We start from the raw sequence: 26,295 nt of genomic DNA, 5'->3' as shown, positions 1-26,295 counted from the left end.
ATAAACACGCAAACTACAGGAGTTACCTTATCAAGAAAGAAACTCACCTGCTCTTTCTTACGCCTTGAAGACGGAGACCTGTCAGAACAGAGGGGTGCGGAAGCAAAAATGATTTAGACAAATTTATGTTTGATCAGACAACAGTCTACCAGAGAGCAAGTTTGGTGCTCTACAATGAAGATATAATGCAGTATTTTCTTAAAAAAGTATTTGTTATAACAAGGCCTGAGTGGACTCTGCACTCTATTAATTTGTTTTCTACACTGATTGTGGGGAAATTTTTTTGTTGAATGATTTTATCGTCAAATGAATTCAACAAAAGCACACAGCATTCTGATTGTTAGGTAAAAGCTATTAAAAACCAAATATTTTAGCACAGATTCTGTTCAGGCCAAGTTATCTAATTCTAATGTGGCTGCTGCAACACTGCAACATATAAAAATCGGCATTTTGTAATGAAGCTGCATTAAAAAGCATGTAAATACTGCATGTATACCTCCTGTCCTCCTCCGAGAGCTCACTTAAAGAACTATCATCAAAGACAGACCCGAGGTCTCCGTTATGGCGGGTCGCAGGCCGGGAGGGTTTTCCCTGCAGCGGGGGAGCTACACAGAGATTTCTCGTTTGGCTACCTACAGTTTTCTTTTCCTCCTCCTTTTCATCTTCCTCACCATGCGGTGGTGCCCTGTCAGTACTGGAGGTGCACAGATCTCATCATGAGGTTGAAATGAAAGATTTATTCAAAATAAATGAATGTCAACTTCACACCCTCCACCAGGGAAACCCCCAGAAAAGAAACAGCAAAGGCCCGATGGCTGTTTTGCGGTGTTTTGCACAGTACAATGAAATATATTTTTAATTTGTCAGTCTGTTATAACACAATAATTGCATACCATTACTACAGACTTGATGCATGCATTTTCTTTAGAAATAAAATGAAACAAACAAGGTGTCCTCAGTAATTTTTTTCCAGTAATGTTTGACGCTCTGCTTAAGCAGATAGGATAAAGGATTTCCAGAGCAAAATGAAGTCAAATAAAATGAAATAATATAATATAATAAAATCAAATAAAACCAATAAATCAATCAATCAAATACAAAATAAAATAAAAATAAAATAATAAGCTTAGTTCTTCAATAGCTATGTTTTCATCCACCTGTTTTTATGCAAATTTTGAGATATTGCATACAAATCTGGATGGAAACACCAAAAAGTGCATGAATTCTAAAAAATATTAATAAAAAAATGTATGCGCTCAAATGAGGCAGAAACGTTTTCATAAACTACAATGAAACACATTTACCGAATAAATCCCTGCGCAAAAAAAAAAAAATACTCCGCCTCAACAGAGCATTTGATTGGATAACAGGACTAACCAGTGGACCAATTGCATCATAGCATCTCAAATGTTGGTTCGGTCATTCTGAAATGCCTGAGCCAAAGTCTGTCATCTAAATGTTTTGGTTTAATACCCTTTTAGAAGCATCTCATAAGATTGCGTTCCTAAACATAAGGCATCAGAACGCAAGATAACATGACAATGTTTATTGCGTTTCGTCGTCACGCTCTGAGATGCAAGTCACTTAAGATATACAAAAAAAGAGCCACAGTGGCTTCTCCGATTGAAGCAGCTTCCATTTTAATTACAGATATTTTGCATCAACTTCCCAGGAAGTTACCCTTTTTTTCTTGACCACGGGACTGAAACGCTGTTTTATTTGAATGTGATATTCCCATTTTGTGCACACGTTAAATTCACAAGTTTGGATAAAAGCATAGCTTATGTGATCAGATCTATTCAGAAATAAATTCTTCCTTCACATTAATTATATCTAGTAATGTGACATATATACCTTCTTGGACTTTTTGTCAGATGTCTTGGTGAAACACTACCCTCTCTTCCCAAAGACCTGCTGTCAGCCATCCCTTCCTGTTGAGGTTTTGGGTTCCCAAAGTTGGTGTCAATTTTCTTCCCTTTTCCTAGGTTAAGTTCAGCTCGTTCTCTGGATCCTCCAGTATCCCATAAAGCACTGGTAAGGTGACCTCCCCTCATATCATCAGTCAGTTCCTTACCACCCTAAACAAAAGATATTAAGGAAAGAAAATTGTAGATTTTAAACACACTTCTGGGAAACGTTAACAAATTGATTTAGTCAATTGATCATGCAAAACATTCATATGCAGTCAACATACAGGACAAAAGTCAGCAAAAAAAAACACACAATACAGAAAGTCTTCTTTTCTTACTTAAAAAGAAGCCCTAGCTATGTAAAAACACTTCAAGCCAACATCAACGGAGAAGTTCCAACCACAGAGGGTTAAAAACAGTGGTTGAAAACTCCTCAGTTGAGACATAAAAACACAGACTAACACTAGCATGACAGATCTTCAGGAAGATGAGGAGAGATCTTCAGACAGCTGAAGGAAACCATCCTTGGCACACATGCACACGACAGATGAGGTGTGAACTGACGCCCATTTGTGGCCTCAAGTGAATCATTTGACACCAGTGCACAAAATTAACTGATAAATATTTAATAGAGTGACAGACTGGATTCAAGACAAGTGCTGGTCAGGTCACACTGACATCTTACAAACGTTAACACGGACACAGAACAAGATGGAACAACGGACCCCATGAAATCAAGCTTTGTAGCCCATGTCTTTTGGCATAGTACTAATCATTCATTGATTTGTCAATGTTGCAGCATACGACTGTCTAAAACTAGCGATGCACGATATAAACATTTTGTCTGATGCCAATAACCAATTTTTCTGTATAATTAAAAGCTGATAACCGATTTTTCCAAATTTGAATATAATTTTTGAGAGCCTAATTACAAAAACAAAAGTCTCACCATTAAAAGCCATTACCAAAGGACACAATTATGATGTTCTCATTATAATTTGATGTAGCCTATATGACAGACTTGTTACACTTAACTGTATTTTCCTTTTTGAAGTGATTTCAATCATATTTCAAGCCATTCAAACCCATCATGGTGAAATATTTGCATCTGAAGTGTCTCAGCTGAAGGAAATGATACATTATCTATCAACATTAAGATATTGGCCCAGTTTTATTCCGATAACATAAATTAACATATATAGGCCGATACCAATATGATGGCCGATATAACGTGCATCCCCATCTACAACGGTTATTATTGCACAATGTGAACACTACAAACATTACAAACACAGCACAAAATTATGGATTTGCCAGGTTGGGATATAAACGGTTAAAAACAGGTTCATCGATGTACGCATTCCCAACTTCCTGTTTTAATAGGAAGCATGTCAATAAACAAATTTCATGCAGTGTTGTCATTATTAATGAAAACGATGACAAAAAAATCTGTAATGAAAAACGTTATCTTAAAAACTGTAAATGTTGGCGAATAACTAGAATAAATAAGTTTAAGTTTTGAGGTAATAAAATTGCTAAAACTGAAATAAACAAAGCTATTTAGAAATATAAAAAACAACCGAATAAAAATGTGTGATAAAAGTACTTAAACTTGCAACGAAATCTGAAAATATAAAGATAAACGCAAATTCAAAATATTGATAAACAATAAAAATATTCCATATAAAAGATTCCATGGGGTCTTAAAATGCACGAAAAACACAAACGCTGTGAAAACAAACACTGGAATGAGTAGAAATGGTATAAAACATGTTGACAAGACAATAGCTCCGTTTCAAAAACTAGTGAGCTGCCTTGCTGACTACTCCCTACACAGGCAGCTGCCTTTTAAGGCACCATGCAAACCATTCAAGAGATTTAAATAAGCAGATTTATTTAAAACTTTCAAGAGACTTTCGGTACAGAGTTAGAATGTCGCTAAGCTTATGACAAAAAACTTCAATAATAAGATAAAAATACAGAGAGAGCACTTAAGTTATTGGTTTAATTGGATTTAACTACTTTATCAGTATGTTTATTATTGTATAAAACGGAAATTTACAAATTTACAATCACACTGTTTGTTTTTCTATGTGGATGCGTTAAATGCAATGCATCGCACCATAATCACATATTAACAGATTATCAACTTAATGACAAATAAGCTTTTAAAATACCCGTCTTTGGGTAAAACAATGCATCTCTGAAGGGAGCTTAATTTTGCTTCTAACTATCTCAAACAGCCATCATTACAATTATGATGCCTTAAAATGGTGTCTAGGTAGGCAGCTCACTAGGTTTGGAACAGAGCTAATGATAAGCGTAACCAGAGATAGGGAAAAGTAGTGTAATTTGGCCAGTAAGCGTCTGGTCTGGTCAGCTCAGTGTCATGAGATGACAGATCAGACGGTTGTGTTTTTGAAGCTGGAGCTTTTCCCCGGCATAGACCTCATATTTTGAGATTACATGAATGAAGAACAAGAAGACAGAGGCAAAACTGAAAGTCTTCATTTGTTATACAAGTTTGCTGAGACTCCTCCCGGGGTCCTACCTCTAGTCTGGACTTCCACAGGCCCTCGTCAACCTCACCAGAGTCGGAAGAGGGCACTTCTAGAATTCTAGGAGGGATTTTCAGCTCATTCTCAGCAAGTAATGGAGGTCTCTGAAGTTCTTCAGGTGGTTCTTCTACATCGCTTCCAGATTCTTGTTGAAAGTTTTCTTTGCTTTCACTATTAGCTCCCTCATTAATATGGTCAGTGTCATCTGCTCGGTTCTCCGGCTGCTGGGCCTCATCCGTTAGGGATTCTGGGATGATTTGAGGGTCATGTTGATCATTGGGAAGCTCTGTATCGCTGACCTCAACACTAACTGTGCGGTGGACGCTTTCGGACTGTGAGTCCTCCAGACCGGACTCTCTCTGTTCAGGGATGGGCAAAAGTATGGCACTTCTCGCCCGCGCCATGGGCCGCACTATTGGCTCTCCCTCTTCCTCACTGGAATCATCCTCATCCATATCTTTTTTCTCCTCTTCATCATCCTGCTGTGTTTCTATCCATTCCTGCTCCAAAAGGTCACCCGGTTCCTTGTGCTCCAGTTCTCCGAATTTCTCTTTTAGTTCAGCAGCCACATTTTTGTATTGGGACTTGGTCTCCTTTTTGTCGTTTTCCACCCAGATTTTCTCATAACGTTCCTCCCAAGGAATCTCATCGGTTTTCTCCTCTTGCTCATCCTCTCTTGGAGAGGTTGGGCGCTTCAACGGTTCATTAGATGGCTTATTTATGTTTACAGAAGATGTTTGTAATGCCTCTCTTGCCTTTATTTGCATAATTGGACAAAAGAATAAAATTAACAATGAAAAACCAAACCATGTCTGGTTGACAAGGACTTCAGACCACACTTTGGACACATGCACATGACTCGTGTAGACATTTAAAACCAAATTACTGTCACAAACACCACATTTAACTAAAATAATGCACCAAGGAATGCACATGGTGACATTAAGGACCAAATGCGCTGAAGACAAAACACTTCACTGTAGCTTCCAATTATACCCAAGGCAAAAAACTGCACTTTCAACCATTTTTAGCAGTTTTCCAATTTTAAATAAATGAATACAATTATAAAAATAATTAAGCTTTTCATTATTGAAAAATGTCTGTAAAAAACGTAATTAAAATAAATTCAAAATAAAACCTTTTTTTTATATTAAATAAAATGCAAATGCCATATTAAATCCAACATTAAAATGAAAAAGCAAACGTGAAAAATAAATTACAACTACATTAAAAAAAACACCTTTTCTTAATACAAACACTATAACGGTGAAGTAGTTAGTTTCGTTTTTTTATTTTTCTCTTTTATTTTCATATTTACCGGTAGTCAACATGCATGTAAATTAGATGTTCATTAGTAGGTGGGGCTACTTGTACTTCCCTTGAGATTTTAGCAAAAATGTGAACAAAACCATTTAGCATTTTATTTTTTAATTTGACAGGGGCGATTCATTGTGACTGAAAATTTTAATAATTCAAATAACTGAATACAATTTTTGTTTGCAGACATTTTCAATAATGTAATGCTTAACAAGGTTTTCAGTTTTATTTATTAGATTATTTAAAATTGGCCTTCCATAGAGTTTGTTAAATGAATCCCGCCCACCTGATCGGCCTTTTCACTTGAGTCAGAACTGTTTTCACTCTCGTCAGCTTCGGGTTCCTGCTGGTGAACTGAAGAGAAATTCAGACGCTTTACTACACAATCTTAAACACAGTGAAAAGTGTATTGAAACCTGAGGGCCTATTTTAACGGTCTGAGCGCATGGTGCAGTTCCACACTTAAAAAGTGTGTCCGAATCCACTTTTGCTAGTTTAACAACAGAAAAAATGCTCTGCTCTAGGCTCATGGTCCGAAAGGGTTGTACCTATTCTCTTGATGAGTCATGGGTGTGTTTTGGGCATAACGTGCAATAAACCAGTCAGAGTCTTATCTCCCCTTCCCTTTAAAAGCCAGTTGCGCTTGCAACTTCATTCGCCATTTCGTCTAATTTTGTCGCAATATTATCCTGTTTGACACTGTGAAGCTGCTTTGACACAATCGTGATTGTAAAAGCGCTACATAAATAAAGTTGATTGATTGATTGATTTCCATGGAAAGACTGAACGCTTTTCCAGAGAGGAATCCTTTTATTTTAATATTTAAAGATGTGTGTGTGCTGCTGATGCTGCGTCCCTGTGTGTGTAATAAGCAGAGTGTACACGTGTTGTGCACCTGCACATATTACTAACACACCCTTTAAATAAAGCAAAAATACTGTGCTATTTACTGTAGACCAATTTTGGTTGGTCGTTTTCAGTTCCTCAAAATAGCAACACGACAATGCGCCTGAACACACCTGGTTTTCAGACCAGCACACCCATGGGTGAACAGATGTGCGGCAGTGCATTTGATATTTAAACAATGTGGCACTAGATGTGAAAATGATTACTGCGTCAGGTTGAAACTAGCAAAAAAAAAAGACTTGCGATTTTGCAGAGTGTATGATAGGGCCTTAAATGTTCATTTTTTACATTAAAAAGATTTACCTGCTTTGGGCTCAGTGACGTTTGGCAGTGACTTTGTTGTCTTGGCTGGACTGGAGTTGTCTGTATCCCAGTCTGATTCTGTGCATCAAAAAATAATTTACTTAGAAATTCACTACAAATTGTTTCATTATCATAAAGATTTCTAGTTTCACCTTCACTATCTGGCCTCTGATTCGAGTCCAAGCGCAGTCGTGGCAGTGGTCGTGGCTTTGAGCTACCGTTTGGATTGAGAGATCGTGGACTAGGAAGAGGTTGTGTGATTGAGGATGGGGGTTTGTTTCTCTCTGGACTGGCTTCTTCATGTTCCCGGGTTTCCACTTCCTGCTGCTGGGGTGTTATGGGTAGTGCAGAATCTGCTGGGCTTTCAAAGACCGGTTCCCCCTCCAGCTTATGAACTGGGAAGTTCTTACTGGCCTTACTGGTGGTGCTGGCGGAGTCCCAGTCTGAAGCATCTATGAGAGAAAAACAAAAAATAACAAATCGCAAACCCAAAAGAGATCTTCACTGCCAGTGTTGGAGCCTTTTCATTGACATTCTCACTGAAGATCTTTCAAAAGCAGATTCACAAAAAGTATTTTTTTAATATTAAAAATGTACTTATTTTCAGCAATTTTTTCCTTCGTCAGAAGAAAGTCAAGAAAAGACCAGGGAAATGGGAAAAGGGCTAGCTGGACTGAAACTTTTGTCGCCAACAGTATATGCACTAACTGCTAGGCCACGGCTCTGATATTAGCAAGCATCAGCAGAACTATAAATGTCCAACGGAGGTGCATAGAGCACAAATGAATATCTGACCTGGAGGGCATTGGCGATTTGCTTTTGCGTAAAATAAGACAAAAACATGAACACATCAGACATACAAAACATACATTCAGTGCTAAATTTGAAGATTGATTTAAGAATGTTTTAGTGAAGCAAAAACTTGAAGATTACTACCTTCAAGATCATCAGCATCCCCCAAACCAAGTTCTTCCATCAGGTCTGCAAGAACAGAGAGTTTTAATCAAGAAGCCAAACTTGTAACAAACTTGTGTTAATAAAATAAAATAAAATGAGGAGATGACCTGTTTTCTGATTGGTTTCATTTGACTCCATCAGCTTACTAAGAACAGACACTGTCTCTCTTTTTATCACTTTGGGCTGTGAAAAAAAAAATTGTTATTCAATTCAAAAGTTACAAAAGAAAATTGTATTTACATTAACATTTATGCATTTGGCAGATGCCTTTATCCAAATATGCCTTTACCCATGCATTGCATTGAAGGTATACATTTATAATCTCTTTTTTTATATTTTAGCTACAGGAGTACATTCATATTTTAATGTAATTAATATTAATATAATATATTACACAATATACTATAAATAACATGAATTTATCAATATTAGTATAACTATAATATTATACTAATTAGTGCTGTCAAAAAAACGAATTATAATAAAACTTTTTTTTTACATTGTAATAATTTCACAGTTACTCTCCAAATTAATGTAGAAACATCTTAAAGACAGTATATTTAAATATTTGTTGTAATGGCATCTTTTAATGAATGAAGGCCAGTATCACAAACTAATACTGAAATATATTTTTAGTATTTCAGAAATGTATTTCTCTATGACATTTTTTTTTTTCAAACATTAAATGCTAAACATTCAACATTACAGCATAATTAAGCTATATTTCAACATTATTTAAGGCTTTAAAAAATTACTTTTCATTTAAGTGAATTTAAAACACAATCGTCGCATAAACCCATTATAATAAATGTAATATTTACCGTTATTTAACTTATTTAAGACTTTCACAGACAGCGTGCTCTTTTTTGCACTTGAATGGCTTAAAAGCAATTGCATGAAGAGTATGATCTTATAATGTAATGCTAGCCCAAGTATGACAGAAGAAACAGATTCCGCATTAATTGTGTTAAATATTTTTAATGCGTTAAACTGAAAAATTAACCGCATGCTAGGGATGGCTCGATACCACAATTTTGGCTTCGGTATGGTACCACAATCTAATACCGAAGTACCGATATTAAATCGATACCACAAGGTCTGATATTAGCGCGGGTATATTGCACGCGAATGAGAACAATTATGCAAGTTTTGAGTTTATAAAGTGGGAAATTACCACAAATGTTTATTAGTAAATTAATCAGCGAAGCTTATCACATCAAATCAGTCATTTGAAAACTTTCTTGTGAGAAATAATTTCAGCAAAAATCTCTCAAAATTAGCTAATTGCTTCTGGTTTCAAAAGACATCGCACTACACTAAAGCAATCTGCATAATCCTATTCAACATTTCACGCTCGTCTCGGGATGGAGAACGGAAATCATTTGAACGCAAGAGATTTTATAGCATTTCGTAATAACAGTTACAGGAGACATGAGCTTATAACAATGACACACACACACACACACACACACACACACACACACGCCTGTCACTTAGTCACGCTCGCACATTACACATTAAGTTTCCTTAAACAGTCAAATACACAGAATTATGTACAAATGTCCGTCTTTAGTGAGTATTCACATAAACACAGTCGGCGGTGTCTAACGCGAATGTAAACAGTGCAATAGTATGTTATGCGTGCAAATATAATGAGATCTAAATGTCATTGGTTGAAACGAACGCTGGAGATTGTGATATTTGATCTTATGTTAGGCTGTGTGTGTGCGTTGATCAGTGTTAAAAAAACAAAAATGTCTAAATGAGATGGTTTGAATGATCCACTGACCTGTCGATCTCTTAAGAAGTCCTAAAGTCAGGATAGTGACAGTTGCTTCTTGGCTAGGTTTGATGGTTCTTCATCAGTTTTATAAGCAAAGTCATTACAAATGTCACTTCTACTCCTCTCTTTATTCATTCGTTTTGGGCATCTTGAGTGAGATTCAACTGCTTTATCCATTTTGTCCGTCTATGTTGTTGTCACATTAGCCAGTTGTTTCGGGTCAGTTGGGGTAGCGCGCTGCCATCTAGCGGTGAACTTCGGAAAAGCAGCATATACCGAAATGTGCCAAATCATGATATCGTACCGTTTTAAATAAAATATATACCGGTATTTTTCCAGTACCGGTATATCGCGCATCCCTACCGCATGCGTTAACGCATTCATTTTGACAGCACTAATTATACTATTAATATATTTATCATTGCATCAAAGCATTGAAATCCTTTGCATTTCTGGCATTTTTCACCAATTAATTCAGCTGAAACTACTTAACATAGAGAATGCATTCAAACTTTGCTTTGTAGATAATTTCAGTCTTAGGTGTGCTGTGTTGTATTCTATATTTCAAAACAAAAAGTATGATTAAACTTGAAATATCCCCAACTGTCTTGACAATATTTAGCCTTTACAATCTAATTATTAATGCATTTGACCAAAAAAACTGCAATGCAAACATTGGTTCTTCTTTCAGGAAATACAAATCAAGTTTAATAAATACAATTTACAAATAAAATGATGCTTACTGGTATTTCAGTTTCCTTCTCTTCAACATCATCCTCATCATTTCTTAAAACTGAAAGGCAAAAAACAAAAAAAGTCAAAATTATCAACTCCCCTAAAAAAACATAAATATCAATGGACAAAGACTCTGTGTGACGAGTGCGCAGGCATGCACATGCAGTGATAAAGGTCTCCCATGGTGCCCGGGAACTGGGGTTTGAGTTCACAGGCATTTAAAGGAAATCATTCTGCACCATTAAGCAACAATGTTAGTTTCATTGAATTTATCTTGTAAACATGAGCAACAATAATGGACCTTCCCCGCTATAAGCAAATATTAGTTGAGCATCCTGCCATGTCTCATCACATGCCATGAATGCACAGAGGACAACAGACGCACAAGACAAGAGATCAAGATCCGAGGACAATGTTAATGTGACGGCTGGGGACACTGCAGGGGTTTATGGGGAATGATTAATCCAGCAGGACAACAGCAAATCATGAGGCAGATCAGAATGCCTACCCATCGGCCTGCAGCCTCCTGGCTGGCCTATACTTCTCAATAAATTAACGTCCCTCCCTCCTCTTACGAAGGAGGGAACGTATAAGAAGTCTATAAAAGAATTCAATGAGAATATGAAATGCAAATCTACAAATAACCTACACTTTACATTATTCAGCATAGCATGTAAAAATATCTGTTAAGCAGAAGCAATGGAAAATGTCAATCCTCTGCATATTTTTAAGCATGAAATGGTTATAGAAGGCTACACAGAAAAAGCTATTATGGCATTACACTCTAAAATACAATCATGTTTTTATACAGCAAAACAAAAATGAAAGAAATCACGGCCAATGCCAAAGATACCTGCAGTGTTCTCCACACAAATACTGGACATGGATTTATGTGATTTGGCAGGGGTTTGTAGACCACTGGCCTGCTTTTTCCGTGGGCTCTCAGAGCCAGACTGTTATGGGAAAAATGAGAGAACATTTTAGCATGAAATGCTGTCACAGATGGCCTGAGGACAGGGGCTCCCAACCTGTTTATTTTCCCTCAATGTTAATTTTTTCAATTTTACATCAATAAAACAACTATATGTGTATTGCCTAATTTAATTTATTTCCTAATTTAATCAATTAAATATAATTAGTAAATTACATAATTAGTAAGTAAATAAAACAATAAGCAATTCAATAAATATTAATTATTATACGTATATGTATAAATACGAATAATAATACATGGATTTTGTATTACATTAATTTAATAATTTTAATTAAATATAATTGTTAAATAATATACTTATTCATTAAATATTACCACAATTTATTTAAAGGGGGGGTGAAACACTCAGTTTCAGTCAGTGTCATGTCAATCTTGAGTACCTATAGAGTAGCATTGCATCCTGCATATCTCCGAAAAGTTTTTATTTTTTTAATAATTATATAAGAAAGATGCGCTGTTCCGAGTCTTTCCGAAAAAAGCCGAGCGGGTGGGGGCGTATCGTGTGAGCGGAGCTAAATAATGACGTGTGCAGCAGCGCGCTGTGTGTTGAGTCGAGCGTCATCCCTAACAGCGGGAAAAAAAACTTTATTCAAAATAAAAATATGGCTTTTAATCAGATACAGCCATACATCTATGATCCGGAATCAGACCCAGAGGCTGCAGTTGAACAGGAGCAGCAGCAAAAACGACTAGAGCAGGACGTCTGTATGTGGTAAGTTACAAGTTATACACTAACTATATAATATGCTTAGCGGCTTGTGTTATTTACATATTTATACTTGAATTATATCGTCGTATTTTTGTCTTTGAAGGTGTACATGTGGGAAGTGCAGTTGTGCACGTGTGTTTGTGTGTTTACGCGTGGTTTGTGTAGACAGTAAGCGGACTAAAAGCAGTCTCACTCACCCTTCTAACGTTGGGACTGCTCCATCCTTCAGCATTAGGCGATTGGGAAAATTCGGCGTCGAGCTGGGCCTTGTTTATGAAACAGTCGGCACCGAAATGCAGCGAACAGATATAAACATTCGCGCAACTCAGTTGCTGATCCGGAAAAGCAAATTACATCCACTGTTGCCTTAACGCGGGGTTTTGGGGAATCTGTGCAGGACTGTCTTGGTCTGGCAACCAAAAACCCACTTTTTTGGTGACATTGTTATGTGCTATGTGTAATTGTCACCTGTCCAGCATCCTACAAGCCCCGCTTTGATGGGCGTAGGCTGTTGCTTTCGCTCTCTCCCTCGCTCTCTCTCACGCGCTTCCGGTAGAATTGTCCGTAAGGCCCATACAAGGAAATTCCGCCCCCACTAACGTCAATGGGGACGCATGATCTCAAAAAACTTGCCGAAACTTATGACTAACCGGAAGTAGTATTTTTGACAAAGAAATACTCCCATCAAACGTCCACCTTAACTTTTGAAACTTTGTCTATGTTTAGTATGGGATTCCAAGTCTTTAACAGTGTAAAAAGATCAGTATGCATGAAACAGCATTTCACCCCCCCTTTAACTTATTTAATTTAAGAATCTCATATCCTTTTTGCAGTTCCATCACAAACTTGTAGGGTTTTCTAGTAGGGGTTTGTGATTCTGAACACATAAAATTCATCACTGAATGGAAATTTCACCAGCTTTGCTTTGTTTGACATGTCTTGCGACTGACCTCTGAATCCCAGAGGGAGTCATCATTTTCATCTTTTTCAAGCCCCAATTCTGAAAGTAAATCTGGAAAAACATGCACATCTAGTCAACATCTAGTACTTTATACATATGGTCAATCACAAAATAAATGTCAAAATTCTATGAAAAAGTACCTCTTCGCTTGTCTTTGCTACTAGTGCCACCATTTTGAGAAACATTAGACTTTTCACCCATTTCCTCCAATTCTTCCCTCTCATCATCCTCTTCTTCTACATCCTCCTCTTCCTCATCCTCTGTCAATGCTTCTTCCTGTTACAAGAAGATGAGTTGAAAGCCAACAGTATTTTACAATCAAGGCACTCAAAATAATATTACAATGGGATAAGATACTTAAAATAACACAAAACAATTGGGATGAGCAAGAACAGATTTGTCAGGATTGCATCTTCAGTGTCTCCTACCCATAGCTACCACATCTAGAAGCTACAACTACAAACCACAAGTCACCACCTCCTATGCACACGCTACAGGTATCGTCTACGGAGTACCTGTAATGATCCGTGCTTTGAACGTCTTTCTTCCATTACAGATTCGTTATCAGAGTTCTGCTCATGCAACTTCTCAAGTTCTTCCTCCTTACCATCTTCTCCATCAGAATCAGAAGTGAGATCAATTTCATCTATGACTGTGTAGGGGATTTCTTCTTGAGGAGCTGGTTCTGGTTCAATTACTTCTGTTAAACGTTCATCTGCAAACTCTACCAAAAGGTCATCCTCAAGATGAGAATTAGGGCTTGAATGTTGAGATTCCGGATTCATAACTGCTTCCTGTGACTTTTGATCCAAATCCTGCGATATAAAAGGGGTAAATGTTGAAGGCGATGGACTGCAGTGTTGGGGGCTTGGTGAGCGGCTTGAGAAACTTGAGTTTTGTGGACTAGTTGCAGCTAAATGTTGTTGGCTAGGTCCAGCAGATTGCTTTGGACTTGGCGTGTGTTTGGGACTAGGGTTTGTTGGGGATTTTGGACTGGTTGGAACTGGGCTCATTGCTTTCAAAGGATTTGGGCTACCTGGGAGAGATCTCATCGGGAATGTTTTTTCCAATTGTGCTGGACTTGATGTGGTGGAACGTTTTGGGCTAATGTTGGAGAGATCTGGAGACTGTGGTTGACTTGCATCATCAATACATTCATCATCATCTTCCACCATAGATTCATCGTCAGACACATCAGAGATCTGATCTATTCCAGAAACTTTGACTGAACCACTTGGAAAGTCATATTGCATTTGTTTCACTTGGCTGTCTTCCTCTTGACTTATACTGTGGTCTTCATCACTTTGACCAACAATCATGGACACTGGTATAGCTTCACTGTCATCACTGTGCTCTTCGTGTAAAGGACTCTGGGAAAGGTATTCAATAGGTTCTAACAATGACTTTTTTGAAGTAGTGTCATCCTGAACCAAAGCTTCTTGATGTTGATCTTTTTCTGCACTTGGCATCTCCTTGGCGTCTTCATCTTCATCAGGTGTTTCAACACTTTTGTCTGAGCCAGACTCCCAAGATACCTCAGGGCTCTCCAGTTCCTTCTGTCCCAGCAAGGTCAGAAATAAGTTCAGAGGCTTTTTCGTTTGGGCTTCTTCCTCCTCCCCAACATCATCCCAGTCATCTTCATCATCATGTGCAGTAGTTATGGCTTTTGACTTGGGTGATGCTGAAGGAACATCCAGACTTCTGGTCTCCAGCTCACCCATGCCTTCAGGTGGTCTCAGTAGAATATTATCGGTTTCATCTTGAAGTTGTGCATCTTCACATACAAGGGTTTTCCCTTTAAAGGTCTCCACTGCTAAATTGTTCTTCTCAGTTCTCAACAGCCCCTCATCTTGATCATCATCATCATCATCATCATCATCATCATCCCAATCATCATCAACATCAACATCATCATCACCATTTTCATTCTTGCTCTCTATTGGATTTCTTTGTGATGTTCTATCCATACTGGGTAAAGAAGTTGGACTTGGACTATCATTGGCCCCCTCATTGTCCTCTTCATCTGAGAATCTTGCCTCGACCCTGACGGCTGACACTAAACAACCATCCTCTAAATCGAGAATCCCTGTAATAGGACCGCCAAAAAGTGGATTTTCAGGGATCGTTTCTTTCATGTCCATTTTCACTGGTGCCTCTTCATCTGGATCTGTCCTTACCTCCAGAGGATTGTCCCCTGAGACACTGTCCTCCATTCGGTCTCGTCCAGGTTGGTTTACATTTTCATCAGCCTCATCCATTAGTTCTTCTGTACCGAGAGCAATGGTTTTGGGCAACACAGGAATGTTTGTTGTCTCAAAAGGCATAGCAGCTTCATCTTCTTCATCTTCCTCTTCATCATCTTCTTCAACTTCCTCATTTTCATCTTCTTCATCTTGATCATCATCTTCATCATCATCTTCATCATCATCTTCTTCTTCTTCCTCCTCCTCTTCTTCTTCACCATCATCATAATCATTACCGTCATCATCTTCACCTTCTTCAGATTCGTCCTCTGTACTTTCGTTGCCTTCCAAGTCTAATTTACTACCAGAAGGCAGCTCTGTTAACTCGCTATCCCCGGCTGACACAGCAGGGTGGAATGGTTTGAATGAAAACAAAGAAGGAAAGAGTTAGACAATGTGCCACACACAGACACTGTGATGGTTACCTTATGGGTGCTGCTGAAAGGGGTGGAGCTCATCTGGGGTGGGTGGGGTAAAGAGGCGGGGGTTGCTACAGGGGGTTGGAGGGAGGTGCTGATGGAGGGGAGTGGTCTGGACAGAGGTGGGTGGTTTACACCCTTATCCTCACTGTCCGGTTCTGACTCTGACCCGCTCCAGGATTTGTCTGCATCCCGATCTGCTTTGACTACAGACAGAGACAGCATATCACAATGCTCAGTATGGTGGCTGCTGTATAGGAAATAAATACTACCTTTTACTTTTACTTTTTGATAAAGACATCTCCTTGTCTTGTTTATTTAAAATGCAACATGAACAATACAGTTTTTAGGGTGTGTGCACACTTTATTGTGTATTTCACTTTTACTTTATTTCAGTTCCGGTCTGCTTAGCATTCACACTGGAATTTTAACACCAAACCTAAAGATACCGAACCTAAAGGCATAGGAATATATTCACAACCTGATTGGGCGGCTTTCATGACGTATATTTCACAACGTAACTTGCCAAACATCCAAAGCAATGCTGTGTGTGGCTAAATGTGCTTGTATGTGCGTAGTTATATATGATGGCATTTTGACCAGCTGAGAATTGATGAAGAGCTTACAAAATGTGTAAAAGAGTCAAAACAGTGGCAGAAATCCCTCAGTATCACACACACAAGTGAAGATCTGGTGAGAGGAGGCGCGGTTCTAATGCGTTTACCGAACTGTGATAGGCAACATTGCGAACAGACGAGAAAAAAAACAGACATGCTTGACCATTATGTCCTTTTTAGGGTTGCATTTTGTGACATCATGTCCTATTTTTGTTTCATTTACATGTCTTTGGTCTGTGTTGCATTCATATTTCATTGGAACCGGTCTCAGTCTGCTTGTTTGGATCGGATGGCAACGTTCACACTTATTCAAATTAAAGGGATAGTTCACCCAAAAATGAAAATTTGATGTTTATCTGCTTACCCCCAGGGCATCCAAGATGTTGCTGTGCTGTTGTTGTAGATATACAGTATATATAGATAGATTCCTCATTAGTGTCTGTGCGATTCGGTCTAATGAGGCATCTACGTAAATATATCTATGATCACACCTGTATTTTGACCCTATGTAATGGCCCTGGGGAATACTAGATGAGATTTGTCTGATATGAGGTAATAAATAACATAAACACTGTTGGGTTTCTCACAGAAACTGATCGTTTCGTGTCCTAAGACATCTATGTGTGACCACGAGCCACAAGGTTTAATATGGATTCGTATGTCTTTGTGTTTTTTACTCTCATAGAGTTACACCCCATTGACATGGATTATACGAGCAACAGTTGGAGTTAAAAATCTTCAGTTGTGTTCTACTGAAGAAAAAAACACACCTATATCTTGGGTGCCCTAAGGGTAACCAGACAAACATCAAATTTTCATTTTTGAGTGAACTATCCCTTTAACTGCACTAACAGAGCAATCGCACCAGGGTTCGTTTTAATCCAACCAAACATGCCAAGTGTGAACACACCCTCAGAAGTTGAGTTTAAGCAGCAAAATGTATGATACAAGCTGAAACAAGTTTAGCCAATTCAATCTTTTTGCATTTAAATTGAATTAAGAGTAGTGCGTGCCTATTACTTATTAAAAAAGCTGCCAAGGAGCCTTGCCAAGATGGCTGCCAACCTGCCAAGTGATCTGTGTTGCCCTAAAGGGACTTTGCTACAGGGAAGGGGCTAGACTTCACAAAAACATTTAAAATAAAAACTTACCTTCTAGCTTTTCCCGTTTTGAAGTGCTTATGAGTTTTTTTAAATTAACTTTTTGTTTCTGTAAAAAAAAAAAAATGTTATTACCTAAACTAAAATTAATTTTTTTTTTTTTCATTAATCTCGCCAGTTATTCAGAACCGTTTTTATGCACAGCACAACAAATACCTTTGGGCTCAAATCTAACTCATCATCATCATCTGATGAAGGCCAGGAATCAGCAGCACCACTTTTTGATGCCCTGCAAATGAACAGATTTTAGTGCTTGATAAACATACTGAATCATTTGTAGCTGCTGTCATCACCCATTCCTGCCTGATATATCAATAACATCTCACCTGCTAATTGAGTCTGTGTGGGAATTGTCCTCTGTATCTTAGGAGAGATGTAAGAAAGAGATTACTTGCACTTAGGAGAAAATAGACCCTAGAAAATAAATAATCCACTGCTAGTATAAACATTATCTTCAGTACAGCCAGAGATCAATTATAAAGATAAATGACCAATTAGAGAGAGTATTCATTTGTGGTTAAACAAAGCATTCCTACGAACCTATTCACACAAATAACGTATGTTTTTGTCTATTTTCTCCCTTTGTTTAGCAAAAACTTCAATAAATCCAATAGGTTAAGCCCAATAAGCCTAAACTAAACTAAACTAAACTAAACTAAACTAAACTAAACTAAACTAAACTAAACTAAACTAAACTAAACTAAACTATATTTTATATATTTATGCTACGCATAAAAATCTGTTGTTGTCAAATGGTTTTTATTGTACACTAAATAGCACAAATGACTGGATTTTTTTCATCAAGTCTCGCTTATTTATTTGGATCTTGGTGCAAACAGGTTTTTAACCTGGTATGCAAGTGTACAACACACAAAGGATAGCTCCTATGACGTGACACACCATGGTTTACCATTCAGCAACACTAAATTAACTCATGACTCTTACATTGTGTCTTAAACTCTGAGATGGTAAAGAATGATGTGTCTGACCTACAGAACATCATTTGGCAATACCTTTCCCTGCTACTGCAGAGCTGCTTCCTGCTGCTACAACAGATGAGTGTGGAGTGGGAGAACAGAACCAAATCAAAACACCACACTCAGAACTGCAGGAATACTGACATACATATTTACGAAACTGGAAAACACTTTGGAAATGGTCTCACCATCTTTATCCAGAGCTGGCCCTCCCAAAGGCAAACCAGCCACAATACCGCCTGGGCTGCTGAGCACGGACGTCTGTTTCTTTTTGCTGGCAGTAAAATGGGAAGGCGACTGGAGGGCTCTTCTCTTCGTCCCATGCTCAATGATCAGATGTGAACATCTGGAACAGAATGATTGATATGAGCTCCTACAAGCTTCAAACAAAGCTGTCTATGTCTGCATTGCATTTCCGTAACATTAACAAAACATTGCCAATGTGAACATATCATCTTTTCAATAGTTCCTAGCAATCTTTACAGTGCACACAAATTAGATAATACCAACACAAATCATCAACATTAATTGTTAAAACACCATACAAACACACTTTGTATTTAATGTCAAGTGGTGAGAGAGCCCTTACGCGTGGTGTCCATTCATGACGGCATAATCATCAGAAGACCATCCCTTATCATCTTTCACCATGATGTCGGCATCATACTGCAGGAGCAAACGCACCATGCTGATTTGTCCATTGCATGCCACTATCATCAATGCAGACCTTAACAATGGCAGACAGAATATGAATCAGTTTTGTTATAGTTAAACTAAAAATACTTAAAACAATTACATTAAGTGAAATACACATTCAACTTTAAAGAGGACCTATAGTGCTTTTTTAGTGTCTGCAAAGTTACAAAGTCTGCGAAGCACACGGTTTCTGATCTCCCTGAAACATCATTGAAACTTTGGCCCCGCCCACTGGCGTGTTAGTGAGATGACGAGAAGAGAAGAGCGATACAGGATCACTGCACTTAAAAAACATTTCCTTCCAAAGGATCCTATTGCTAGGAATGAGCTTATTTATTTCCATCAATGTGCATGTCTCAGTTGAGCATTATTTATTTGTATTCCCTACATTTCACTGTGGATTCATTTGGCGCAATTTCAGCACAGGCTTTGCAAACCAGTGATCTGATCTGAGACCAGTGATTCTGATATGATTCATGTACAGTCAGATGTCTGTGTCAGTAAATCAAACCAGTGACTAGTTGCCTGACTTCACATTGTTTCTCTTAGTACAGGGGTGTCCAAAGTCCAGCCCCCCACAGCTTGTCTATTAAAATAAATTATATGTGGCTTGTGGTCCGCCATGCATAATTTACAATTGTACAATTTCACAATGTTAACACAAGGTGGGAGAACTAGATTTTAGGCCAGAGAAACATTAACACGCCATGGGTTTAACAAAACAGCACTATTTGTGCGAAGCGGAACTCGTGAGCTCTGACTCTGATCAAATGTGTTAACTTGCTGCGAGTATCTCGATCACACGACCACCAGTGAGAAGTAGTGTTGAACGATATACCGGTACTAGAAAAGTATTGCGATACCCTGCTATTACAAACGGTACGATATGGACTTTTATTAGTACCGGTACTTTAAGGAGGACAGCGCTAATATGAGCTTGTATTACTTATTGTGCGTGGATGGTTGACAGCAGGTGTCAGGATGTGTGTGCAAAGCTCTGCTTACACCGGTCACTAAACATTGGAAGTAGTAGAACAGTTAAATATACGCGCAGCACATGATAAAGAAAGCACCAGAAATATGCACGCATGAGAAGAAAAAGCGCGGCGCAGGACGTGCTCGCGCTACCGGACTCTGACCTAAGCGCGCGCACACGCCTTTCAGACAAGAAACATGCGATCGCCATTCAGTTTTTTCACGGATTATTTTTTGGGTTTGAATGGTCAAACGTATGTAAAAATGCACGGCCTGGCGAGTATTGAGGTAAACACAGTCAGATATGTCGTAGTGAACAGATGAGGTAATTAGATCAGTGCAGGTCTTAAGCCAGACCTAATATTCTGTTATTAATGTTTTAAAGCAAACTATGAGAAATAGAAAACAACCACATGCTTGGCTAAATAACTAAAATATATTTAGAATCAGTGTATAGTTAAATTATAGAGTGAAGACTAAGTAAGCAGTTTTATATTTGATTATTTAATTTCTTTCTTGACTTGCTGTTAAATAGACCTAATGAAGCTGAAAAATAAAGCACTGTTTTTGTCATATTGTTTGTAATTAGCATTTTTTGCTTATTTTTAAAAACAGATACAATTAAAAATATATATTATAATTATAAGATTACATTTAAAAAATATTAAATAACTCGTATCATAAAATAAGATTTTGGTCATCCCACCCTGTTGAGAAGTGAAAGGTTAGTGAATTATAACATGATTGATAATGATGATCTCACACTGTAAAGAGTAAAGATCTTCACACTGGCATGCAGTTATTATAGCAATAACTGGGAATGGTCAAAAACCAGGGCAGGAACATGCAGGCCAAGTGAATTTTTAGTAAAAAAAAAAAAAAACGATGATTAATAAGTTCTGTTGTCATATTATTCATATTATCTTTTTTTTTTTTTACCGTGGTATCGATTTAGTATCGGTATCGAGGTATTTTAGTCTGGTATCGTATCGAAGTCAAAAATTTGGTATCGTGACAACACTAGTGAGAAGCATTCGAATTCGACATAGAGGTCTCCGATACAAGCTGCAAAACTCTCTGTGATTTAATTTAGTTTGGAACCAGTTGAAACAGCACTGATTTAATCAACAACACTAACATGCAAATCAGGGAAAACATTGAGCCGATCCAGTTCACCACAATTCACAAACATGGATTTACTGTGGTAACACTAACTGTAACTATGGTATTTAGTCAGAAATGTAGGTTAATACCTAATTTTATTTTATTATGTAGACATATAGTAATGTAATGTAGATATAACGTATTAAACGAGTAAGAGGCCAAATTACAGAATTATTTTTTCAGGGTAGGAAAAAAGCCTTTTATTTCTAAATTATGACAATTTCTGAAGTAAAAATCATATTTTCTTTATAAGTGCCCCCCCAGAAAACACCCCAGGTATGAGTTTTTTGAACATTTAAGCATGAAAACCTATTTTAGTAGAGCCCAAAAAAGTGCATCTTTTTTTACCGTTGCTCCTGGTTCTTGACATTAACATCTGCTCCCTCTTTCAGTAAAAGCTCTGTCATGTCTGCGTGGTTTTCCATCACAGCCAGCATCAGTGGAGTGTTGCCATCCTGTCAATAAAACCACAACAAAACATCTCAAGAGTGAATGAATTGCATGAACTATCCTACCTTTCAATGTGCAAAACAATCAGTTTTCGTGCATCCTGCCATAAGTTATTTGAACACTCTGGGATGTTAACTTCTTTCTCAATCACTGTTGTGAGTGGGAATTTATAGTGTATACAATGCAGTACACACAAAGTAGCAAGTTAGTATTTCTGCAGCCTGGTGCTCCATAAATGACACTCTTCACCTTTATGTAGCATACACCTGTTGTGTGTGGTTAATACTGGAGTCACCTTGTTCTGTGCATTGATGTTGGCTGAGTGCTCCAGGAGCTGCAGTGCCACAGGTAGGGAGGGGATGCGGGCGGCCAGGTGCAGTGCCGTGTTTCCATTGATGTCCACCAGATTGGGGTCAGCCTCATGTTCCAGGAGCAAAGACACAGAGCGGTCTTGCTCACACTGAACCGCCTACAAGCCAAAAGACAAATGCATGAGCACAAAGACATCATAAACATCAGCATTTATTTATTTTCATGTGATTCACATGATTTTTCAAGAACAAACTGAGTATACCTTCATCAAGGCGGAGCGATTCTGATTGTCACATAAGTTTAGCTTCACTTTGCTCTCCACCAAAAACTGAACGGCATCTGTGTGTCCGCAGGAGCAAGCGATGTGCAGCGCAGTTCTGTGGGCAAATAAGATTTTTACTTGACCTAAAGTGACAAGCATTTATGTTAAAAAATTATTAGATTTAAAATAAATACTGTTCTTTGAACTTTCTATTCATCATAAAAAATTCTGGAGGGAAAATGGGATCATGGGACACTCACTGAGAACTGGATCAATGATGCTGAAAATTCAGCTTTGATCACAAGAATAAATTACATTTGGAAATATATTCAAATAGAAAATGTTGGTTTGTAGTTACTGATAATTTTTTTATTTTAAAAGGTATTTGATCTTTTTCCAATTAATCGCATCTAACATAAATAAAAGTTTGTGTTTTATATATATATACATATACACAGGTCCTTCTCAAAAAATTAGCATGTTTTGATAGTTCATTATTTTCCATAATGTAATGATAAAAATTTAACTTTCATATATTTTAGATTCATTGCACACCAACTGAAATATATTTCAGGCCTTTTCTTATTTTAATACTGATGATTTTGGCATACAGCTCATGAAAACCCCAAATTCCTGTCTCAAAAAATTTGCATATTTCATCCGACCAATAAAAGAAAAGTGTATTTAATACAAAAAAGTCAACCTTCAAATAATTATGTTCAGTTATGCACTCAATACTTGGTCAGGAATCCTTTTGCAGAAATGACTGCTTCAATGCGGCGTGGCATGGAGGCGATCAGCCTGTGGCACTGCTGAGGTGTTCTGGAGGCCCAGGATGCTTCGATAGCGGCCTTAAGCTCATCCAGAGTGTTGGGTCTTGCGTCTCTCAACTTTCTCTTCACAATATCCCACAGATTCTATATGGGGTTCAGGTCACGAGAGTTGGCAAGCCAATTGAGCACAGTAATACCATGGTCAGTTGGTCTGGATGTTTCTCCTCCAGACTCAGTCCACTGCTTCCGCAGGTCCCCCAAGGTCTGGAATCGGTCCTTCTCCTCAATCTTCCTCAGGGTCCGGTCACCTCTTCATGTTGTGCAGCGTTTTTTGCCACACTTTTTCCTTCCCACAGACTTCCTACTGAGGTGCCTTGATATAGCACTCTGGGAACAGCCTCTTCATTCAGAAATTTCTTTCTGTGTCTTCCCCTCTCGCTTGAGGGTGTCAATGATGGCCTTCTGGACAGCAGTCAGGTCGGCAGTCTTACCCATGATTGTGGTTTTGAGTAATGAACCAGGCTGGGAGTTTTTAAAAGCCTCAGGAATCTTTTGCAGGTGTTTAGAGTTAATTAGTTGATTCAGATGATTAGGTTAATAGCTCGTTTAGAGAACCTTTTCATGATATGCTAATTTTTTGAGACAGGAATTTTGGGTTTTCATGAGCTGTATGCCAAAATCATCAGTATTAAAACAATAAAAGACCTGCAATATTTCAGTTGGTGTGCAATGAATCTAAAATATATGAAAGTTTAATTTTTATCATAACATTATGGAAAATAATGAACTTTATCACAATATGCTAATTTTTTGAGGACCTGTATATTATATTATATATATATATATAAATATATATATATATATATATATATATATATATATATATATATATATATATATATATATATATATATATATATATATATATATATATCATTTATAACACACTTTTCATTCCAAAAAATGAATAACAAGTAAAAATATAGAATAATACAAACAATCAACCAACACAGAAAACTGAACAGAAAACAGAGCTGATGGTGGAAGTCTCTATAAGCTCCAGTACACTGTATATATCAATAATAATACAGTTTATACATGTAATCATTCCTTAAGTATATATGTATGTGTGTGCATTCAAACATATATAATAATTATACACGTTATATTACGTAAACACAAATTTTTATTTTGGATGCGATTGATCAATTTGACAGCACTTATTTTAGCACATCCTCAAACAGAAATCACTTATTTTAAATTGTAATAATATTTCACATCACTGTTTATTTTTGGTCAAATAAATGCAGCTTTGGTGAGCAGAAGAGACTTAGAGATGTTACAGACATCAAACTTTTTTTTTTGAATGAACGAGGTGAAGTAAGTGTGAGTTTTGGGATTCAAGCTGCTAGGACAGCAAAGATCATTATGCAACAGCAAATGCTACCTTGAGAGCCTTGAATCCTTTAAAACATGCATATTACCGACATAAAGAGGTAAATTGTGTTTTTATGCACAAACAAAGTATTGGCGTTGCTTTATAAAATTTAGGTTAAACCACTGGAGTCACATGGATAACTTTAATATTGTCTTTCTGAGGCTTGAAAGTGGTAGCTCTGTCAATGGAGGGACAGAAAACTCTCATATTTCATTAAAAAGATCTTTGTGTTCTGATGAATGACATGAGGGTAAGTAATAACCGACAGAAAATTCATTTTTGGATGAACCTTTAAGTCTAAAGTTAATATCTGACAAGCTCCAGAATCATCCAAGTGAAAATAACTGTGTTTGGTAAGATTCTGCATTTTCTATAATACGCTTTTACCACCAACATAATACATGAGTTATTACCTGTTTTCCTTATCCAGCTGGTTCAAATCATTCTTCTTGGCCAGCTGTCTGAGTTTGACCACATCTCCGCTGAACGCAGCCTTGTGGACCTTCCCGAGGTCTTTCTCCTTGACGTCGTAGCTGGCCGACAGCACGCTCGCCGTCTCAGAGGTACTCGGGGAGCCCTTCTTTTTCTTGAAGTTGAATATTTTCTTCATGGTGTGTGACGGCACATCTCCACCAGCGGACTGTCGTTTACCTGATGTTCAGGCACTGATGATCACCTTGCGTGTCTCGCCAATTCTCTAAAAATAAACCCTGCAAAGAGGATTAGAGTTATTTAATAAGAAGCACCGGTCAGGCTATCATGTGCACTTTTATATTATATATATATATATATATATATATATATATATATATATATATATATATATATATATATAATACTCATTCAAATAGACTGTACAAATAAAAGCTACATTATTTAAAATGTATCAATCATAAACCCCGCACTTCACAAAAAGTGGTATGTCAGATGGTAATATCATGGTATTTTGTGACTGCCATATTCATATAGCATGATGCTAGCAAGGTACTCCAATATACTTAATAAAAATATGGTATTACCATGGTACTTGTTGATAAATCATTGATTTTATTTTAAATAAACTATAAACCAGTTAACATTATAAAGTATAAATGTAATATATAGCAAATGTGTCAAATATAACATACGAAACACAGTTTTTTAGATTTAAAAAATGTATATATGTAACGCTATGCGTGTTTAGAAAATCTTATAATCACCTCAACATGTTAATCTGCAATTACAGACGAGCAAACAACCTGGCGAGCTTACAAACTCACCTTCATTGTCGTTTCATTGTAGGGTGTCTATCGTATATATTTTAAACGAAAAACAACATAAAAAGTGTTTTAAAAGATGTTTGCTTTCGAGTAAGACACATCGGGTCGTCTCCAAACGATGAGCCGTTTACGACGCTAGCAAGCTAGCTGCTTCTGTTACCATGGTAACTGTATGAAGAACGTATTTAAGCATTATACATGTGTGTACTGCGTAAGAACGGTTGGGAAATTTGGATGACTGTTATAAATGTATTTTAAACCTGTCAAGCCCATCTAGTTTTATGTGTAATAAATTAAATGTTATCAATATCAAAGCACGGAACTCGTTATGTTTTGCTCTGTTTTTACACGGAATATCAAACACGGGAACGTCACCGAGGAGGCGGGACTTCAACGCTCTCTTCCTGCATTGGACTG

At 37.4% G+C, this 26,295-nt stretch overlaps 1 protein-coding gene across 9 annotated transcripts in view; it reads right to left on the bottom strand.

The window, feature by feature from the left end:
- Positions 1–26,295, bottom strand: part of si:ch211-272n13.3 (ankyrin repeat domain-containing protein 26) — a 74,545-nt gene that overhangs the window by 17,596 nt on the left and 30,654 nt on the right. Inside the window, exons 1-26 of one of the 9 annotated variants that reach the window (XR_010901551.1) lie at positions 25,879–26,121; positions 25,033–25,329; positions 22,409–22,523; positions 22,130–22,303; positions 21,733–21,839; positions 19,139–19,276; positions 18,738–18,895; positions 18,586–18,618; positions 17,899–17,935; positions 17,729–17,801; positions 17,564–17,621; positions 15,802–16,001; positions 13,274–13,409; positions 13,123–13,184; positions 11,323–11,422; positions 10,978–11,067; positions 10,478–10,527; positions 8,059–8,134; positions 7,931–7,975; positions 7,147–7,446; positions 6,995–7,072; positions 6,072–6,139; positions 4,462–5,223; positions 1,855–2,078; positions 497–694; positions 48–78 (exon numbers count right to left, since the gene is read on the bottom strand). Coding sequence is in view for 8 of the 9 variants with exons in the window: in XM_067435845.1 (XP_067291946.1) it covers positions 48–78; positions 497–694; positions 1,855–2,078; positions 4,462–5,223; positions 6,072–6,139; positions 6,995–7,072; positions 7,147–7,446; positions 7,931–7,975; positions 8,059–8,134; positions 10,478–10,527; positions 10,978–11,067; positions 11,323–11,422; positions 13,123–13,184; positions 13,274–13,409; positions 15,802–16,001; positions 17,564–17,621; positions 17,729–17,801; positions 17,899–17,935; positions 18,586–18,618; positions 18,738–18,895; positions 19,139–19,276; positions 21,733–21,839; positions 22,130–22,303; positions 22,409–22,523; positions 25,033–25,229 (3,510 nt within the window). In the remaining variant the exon portion in view is untranslated. Of the gene's footprint in view, positions 1–47; positions 79–496; positions 695–1,854; positions 2,079–4,461; positions 5,224–6,071; positions 6,140–6,994; positions 7,073–7,146; positions 7,447–7,930; positions 7,976–8,058; positions 8,135–10,477; positions 10,528–10,977; positions 11,068–11,322; positions 11,423–13,122; positions 13,185–13,273; positions 13,410–15,801; positions 16,002–17,563; positions 17,622–17,728; positions 17,802–17,898; positions 17,936–18,585; positions 18,619–18,737; positions 18,896–19,138; positions 19,277–21,732; positions 21,840–22,129; positions 22,304–22,408; positions 22,524–25,032; positions 25,330–25,878; positions 26,122–26,295 lie in introns of those variants that run through there. The other 8 variants (XM_067435845.1, XM_067435847.1, XM_067435846.1 and 5 more) reach the window with 8 other exon arrangements.

Source organism: Pseudorasbora parva, chromosome 25, assembly GCF_024679245.1.
Source record: "Pseudorasbora parva isolate DD20220531a chromosome 25, ASM2467924v1, whole genome shotgun sequence".
In the NCBI taxonomy this organism is placed as follows: Eukaryota; Metazoa; Chordata; class Actinopteri; order Cypriniformes; family Gobionidae; genus Pseudorasbora; species Pseudorasbora parva.
This window is presented reverse-complemented; position numbering and strand designations above follow the sequence as displayed.